The sequence below is a fragment of the Solanum stenotomum genome, unplaced genomic scaffold (assembly GCF_019186545.1).
Source record: "Solanum stenotomum isolate F172 unplaced genomic scaffold, ASM1918654v1 scaffold12557, whole genome shotgun sequence".
Taxonomy (NCBI): domain Eukaryota; kingdom Viridiplantae; phylum Streptophyta; class Magnoliopsida; order Solanales; family Solanaceae; genus Solanum; species Solanum stenotomum.
In genome coordinates, this window is record NW_026022104.1 from 2,600 (window position 1) to 9,147 (window position 6,548).

Genomic DNA, 6,548 nt, shown 5'->3' on the forward strand with positions numbered 1-6,548 from the left:
AACTGGATAATTTAAACAGGACATACTCTTCTATTACTACCGGATGCGGATCCGTGCCAGCATAGACCTAATATATATTAAATAACTTTCACATATAGCAAACATAAAAATCATATTTGTATGTTATAGTTATAGTTTGTATAATTGCGCTTCATATCAAATTTTAAGTTTGCTATGGAGCTTTTGATTTGTATAATTCACTACAAACATCCAATTTTATACAAATTTTCAGTTTTGTATAAATTCATTTATACATTGTAATTTGTAGAATAAGATCTATATTTATATAATTATAAGTGTATAGGACGAAAATATATGTATTTGTATTTGTATATACACTTTTCTTTCGCTTTATACAAACACAAACACATTTTATACCGAAATGTATAAAATGACTAATTGTATACCGAATCAGATCGCAAAAAAAGGGGATGTTTACTGCGAATTACAATTAAAATAAACTATGGCTATAACATTTAATTTGAATTAATAGTTTGCTTTTTCATACAATTTTCCCATATATATTACCCTTTCTATTTCAATTTATGTGATATATATGAAATTTGAAGTCAATCCATTTTTAGTATGTTTTTAAATATTTTAAGTTGTTAATTATTATAATTTATAGTATGTTTTATATAATTTTCATATGATATATGTTTTACTTAAATATACTATAAATCACAATACTTCACAAGTTCAATGTCAAAAATAACTTATAAAAAGTTGATTGATTTTTGAAATTTCATTTGTATCACATAAATAAGGACAAAGCGAGTAACATATATTATATGAAAATTACATAAAAAGTACTATAAATCACAATAATTAGCAACTTAAAATATCTATCTATCTATATATCAATCTATATTTCTCTCAATTTATGTGTATAGATGAAATTTTGAAAGTTAACAAAAACTTTTTATATGTTTTCAAATATTTAAACTATTAATTATTATGAATTATATATATATATATATATATTCAAGAAATAAATTAACATCGAGAAAAAATCTATTAAATTTACCGAACAATATAGAAGTTAAATCCAGTTAGTAACATTGGTTAAAAACCTTAAATTAATAAAATGTATTTTGCCGCAGTATATCTGTTTTCTCAAATATAAGTGGAAATACTTAGCTATAACTTTGATAAATTTTTAAATATATTTAAAGACCTGGATAAAATGAATAGAAGAGTTTAAAAACTCGATAATAATCTTACATATTTGATACTTTAATATATAAAATTTGTTGTGATCAATTTTTAATGATTATTGAGTATTGACCNATTATAGTATTTATTAAAAGTAAAAATTATATAAATCTATATACGATTGTAAATACGGATATATATTTATTATTGAAAAAATGACAAAATTATCTTAAACATGATTTAAAAAAGATTTTAATGTTTATAAATAATCATTTTAAATTATTTAATATTGAAGAAACTCAAAAATTAATTGAATTATGAGGGCCAAAAATTAAGTGCCAACAACATGAATAACAACCCAAACAAAGATAACAAAATATCAAACTCAGTTATATTCAGAGCTTTCAGAAGAAAGTAATGCAGAATGGTGTTTTATTAGTTAGAGATTTTACAAGGTAAATCGAATAACATATTTATTGTCAAAATATAGTTGTATATCAACATAAAACTATAGACAACTCTTTAGAGAATGTTGCTAAATATTTACTATCATACAAGTCATAAAATATTTCATATGAAAATATATTTATAAATAGAAATAAGGAAAATCGATATAATATCAAGTATTTTAACATAAATATTAAATATGTATAACCCACAACATATTTCATATCAAATCATTATTTTGTAAGTAAATTTATCAAATTCGATCTAATGTGACAAATACTACTTAAGTATGAAAAATTGTGTATGTTAAACTTTCTATATATACTCTATTAATATTTCTATGTTCACTTTTAATTGTCTATGATTTTAAAATTAAATTTTCACTTTTGTTTACTATTTTTAACGTATCAAGAAAAAGACAATTATTTATATTAAAATATTTCACATTACAAACACGATTGACAAGAAACTACATCAAATTTATGCACGAAAAAAAGTTGAGAAAATTGTCCCATATATAGAGTAAAATCTGGTCAAGAATAAAAAAACTCAAAATATTTCTTGAAAAAGTTCGCCTCTCCCAAAGAAAAAAAGAGGATATTGGATCAAAATCATTACTCCACTAGACAAATAGTCATGTGAGAACTTGATAAAAAGGAGACTTTCTTTGATAATCACTAACATGTTGAAAAGCATAGTTTGTCACGATTCAGGGGTACCCTTAGATGCAACACGGCGTACTTGACCCCGAAGGGGTCTCATACAATCCCTTAGCATACTTAAACATATGAAAGTAGAAATGACGCATAATTTAAAATTTTACAATCGAAGTATTTTTCATAAAACCAAAAAGAATCTAGACAGTGTCTAATCCATCTACTACAATAGAATGTCAATAGGGTCACAACCCTTTACAATCGAAAAGTCTCAAAAGTAGAATATAAGAAAGTAAATAGAAGTGAATGCCACTTGTCCTCGAACCATGAGGACTCACCACAAGTCTTGGAGATAAGCAATCCAAGCCTTTGTCAAGAAAGGAAGTACACTTCACCTAGCCGGAACCTACACTTATCAAAAATGTAGAAGAAATAGGGGTTAGCACAAAATGTGCAAGTATGGAAGCATGAATAAAAATCCTTGAAGTATGATAAAAATGACAATTTATTTGAAAAACATGCATTTGTCAAGTTTGAGAATCACTTATGCATTTTAATGTAAAACACAAGTCATAGCATATTCATCACATAAATCCTCACAACATAATAGAACCATTACCTTAGCAACCCTAATGTATACTTGTGCAATGTATGGTTGTCATCCCATAATACCAACCATACTAAGTACTCCTTTGAGGCCACCTTAGTCATACATATCATCCTTAGACCTCATCATAGTCAATAGTAATGTACATTAGCTTGAACATAAGGAAAGTCATCCATAGCAGCAATCCATTCAACATACATGCATACATTCATATCTTATCATAGCATAAGAAACCATCCCATAACCCCTTTCAAAGTCTACTTGTGCAGTGTAAAAGTGAAGTCCCATACCCCCACTCCTACTAAGCAAAACTCATCAAGAAGTCATAAGTATAGTTCATGTTATATTCATTATCTTGTCATGTAGGGAAAATAGCCTTAACCGACGTAGACTATGTGAACTACATGGAATTCGGTGTCGTGTAACCCCACACCGAAAGAGGGTGTCCTACTTGCCTAAGGTAGATCTAAAAGTATTAGATTTTAGGTGGATCCACTAGGTAAAGACCTATGTGGGCACATAGTTATGGGATAGGGAGATTGCTTCTATAAACCCAACCTATTGTATTGGCGGAGGAGCTTCCATCCCATGAGAATAATTTAGATGACCCAACCTATTGTATGTGGGAGGGCCTCTACCTCATTTTCCATATCCACTTGGTGCTAAGCATTATTTTCCAAATNACTCTATTCTCTGCAGATGGACATTCTTCAAAAAACTTTTCTTTAATCTTCACAATTTCCTCTCTTATAGCCAATTGATTGAAAATGTCTCCAAACTTCTCCTTGCTCCACTTTGACAATGCCAACTTAGTACTTTTCTGCTTCAGCTTGAGTTGTATAAATATATCATCCACATCATCAGAAACCCAATTTTGTAGTACCACATCTTTAAAGTCTTCACTTTCTGTCCAGAATTTCAGGAACTTGAAGGGTTTAACAATTTTCTGATTGCTATTCCCACAAGATAAATACAAAGGAGCATGGTTAGACCCTGTTCTGGTTAGATGCTGCAGATTGGTGTCACCATATAAATCAGAAAACTTTTGGTTCACCACCACCCTATCCAGCCTTTTGAAAATACAATCACCATTTACTCTGCCATTCCACCAAGTAAAAGGACTCCCAGAAAACTTAACATCAGACAGATCACAAGAATTAATACAAAAGGCAAAGTCTTCAACAGGTAAGCCTCCAATCTTTTCCTCTACCCCCATAATTACATTGAAGTCTCCACCCATAATCCAAGGTAATGAAAAATTGTAACTAAGGGAATAAATCTCATCCCAAAGTCTTAATCTTTCATTAGCATTACATTTAGCATATACCACTGTTGTGATCACTTGATTTCCATCCTCTAAAGTAAGTTGTAAGGAGAGTTGCTGCTCAGTGTCAGAAATAATTCCCACATGTATGTGTTCTTTGACAAAAACCCAAATCTGGCCATTATTATTATAATTCACATAGCTCATCCCCAACCTCCTTTTGTATCTTTGAATATGCCTAGCATCCTGAAATGGTTCCATAAGTGCAATTATATCAAACTTGTGATGTCTGTTTAACATTTGCACTCTATGAAAAGCATTTTGTGTGTTCACTGATCTAATATTCCAAAAAAGAGCTTTTACTGTCATTGAGATACTGCTTTCACCCCTCTTTTGGCCTGTATCCTTGTTGGAATGCTGTTGTTTGAGCTTTCTCCCTTATTTTTACCTTTTTTGGGTTTAGGCAAAATTCTAGGAGATAGCCCTGCCTCCTTGCTTACTTTATTGAAGATGTTGTTGTTGTCTTCTTCTTTTTCTTCTTTATCTTCTTCTCCTGTGTATTCATCTCCTTTTTCATTATTTTCTAAAGCTAAGATTTGTTTTGAATCTGTAGGAACCTTATTATGTCCTTGGTGTGACACAATTGCATGCAACCTGTTCATTGGATGTGATTTCTGATCTGCACCAACCACTCCCACCACCATATTTTCCTGCCCAGTATCCCTCTCAATTTCCCACACTTGCTTTTGTATAAAGTCAGGTGGGAATCTACCTTCTGCTGCTGTGACCACTTGTAGTGGTTTTTGATCTATAACATGTGCCATATCCTTCAAGTGTATGAGATCTGTTTGCCCAGTCTGAACAATACATATCTGTAATTGTTTCTCATTATTACTCCCTTCAATGTTTTTCTCTGTATGACTCATTTCATCAGTGGTGATATGCCTCTTTTGTCCATCTGTAGCTTCTTCCTCCATATTTGTCTCACTTTCACTTACATAATTCTGACTATCTGTTGAAGTATTAGCAGTAGTGAGAATTTTATCTTCTTGTTCTTTGCATGCTATTTTACTTTGATGCCTCTCATCTGCTGCTCTTTTGTCCTTACTATGTAGTGTTGCACCTTTGTCCTTGCTAATATGTGTTGCGAATGACTCACCAATACCCTCCTGAGTGGACATTTGCTGCTTTGTTTCCCTCTGTTTAATTTCCATTTTCTTTCCATGAATCTTCTCTGTATTTATCACCTCTACTTCTGCATTTAGATTACTTAACTCCTTTGACTGATTTATGTCATTTGTGCATCCGATATTGCGTTCTTGCTGAACTTCGTCTGTGTTGTGATTTGCTAACACATCAAAAGTATTCGCAGTGTTAACTCCTTCCTCCTCTCCTGTGACTTTGTTTGCGTCCCCTCCCTCATTACCTTTATTCCTAGGAAATCTTTTATCAGTAGGATGCCATCTTTTAAATTGCCTACCAACTCTAATCACTGGTTGCTCTGTATTTTCCTTGTTACCATGTTCTTCTATTTCCTTCCCTTTTTCATCCTCATATCTCCTCAATTCTGGATGCAAAATTCGACACTCATGTTCCGCATGTCCTTGTAGCTTGCATTCTTTACAATACTTAGGCAACATGTCATATTGAACCTTCACTTTCTCAATCCTAGATGTTGTTGTAACCGCATTGACAACCTCTAGCTCAACAAATTTAGGTAAATCACCTAATAAGTCTACTTGCACTTTGACCCTGGCACAACTAGGTCTTGTTTTGTTGATGGTAGCAGAATCTAATTGTAGAGGTTTTCCAATTGCATATGCTAATGAAAATATGGATTCTTTAACGAAAAAGGTTGGCTTCAAATCCGGAAAAGATATCCATGCCATTGCCTGTGTAGTCTCCTCATCTACATTGAACTTATCATCATAAATCAACGTCCTCATTAAATACGAATAGCCTTCCTTAGAAAGGATATAATAGCTGGATTTTGACATGATATTAATAAAATCATCTTGTCGAGTAAACCTCATTAATATATGTCTATTTCTCAGTAACCCAATTTTACAATCTCCCTTCACGTTGCATTGTTTAGGTATTTGAATCCTGAGTTCCTCCAAATCAGGCCACCCATATGAAAATTTACCAGTCACAGCATATTGTAAATTTTCAATTGTGTTCATTCGATCTACTTCCTCTTCCGTCCATGTAACTCTAGGAATTCCATTATTATAATAGATCTTCTTAATGGGAATAGGCTCTATTGACGTTGTAGAAGGTAATATTATATTATTAGCTTTAACAATATTGGCATAACGATTTGTAGATGATGCCGCATCAGTAGGTGCTTTGGAGATAACTATCCTTATTTATCAAATTTTAGGAATTTTTATCAATTAATTTTAAAATTGCATTTTTA

The 6,548-nt window shown here is 31.5% G+C and overlaps 1 protein-coding gene across 1 annotated transcript; it reads right to left on the reverse strand.

The window, feature by feature from the left end:
- Positions 1-3,499: 3,499 nt before the first annotated feature.
- Positions 3,500-4,498, reverse strand: LOC125850006 (uncharacterized). Its single transcript, XM_049529932.1, has one exon. It carries the CDS (start codon positions 4,496-4,498, stop codon positions 3,500-3,502), a length of 999 nt encoding a protein of 332 aa, XP_049385889.1.
- Positions 4,499-6,548: the final 2,050 nt, after the last annotated feature.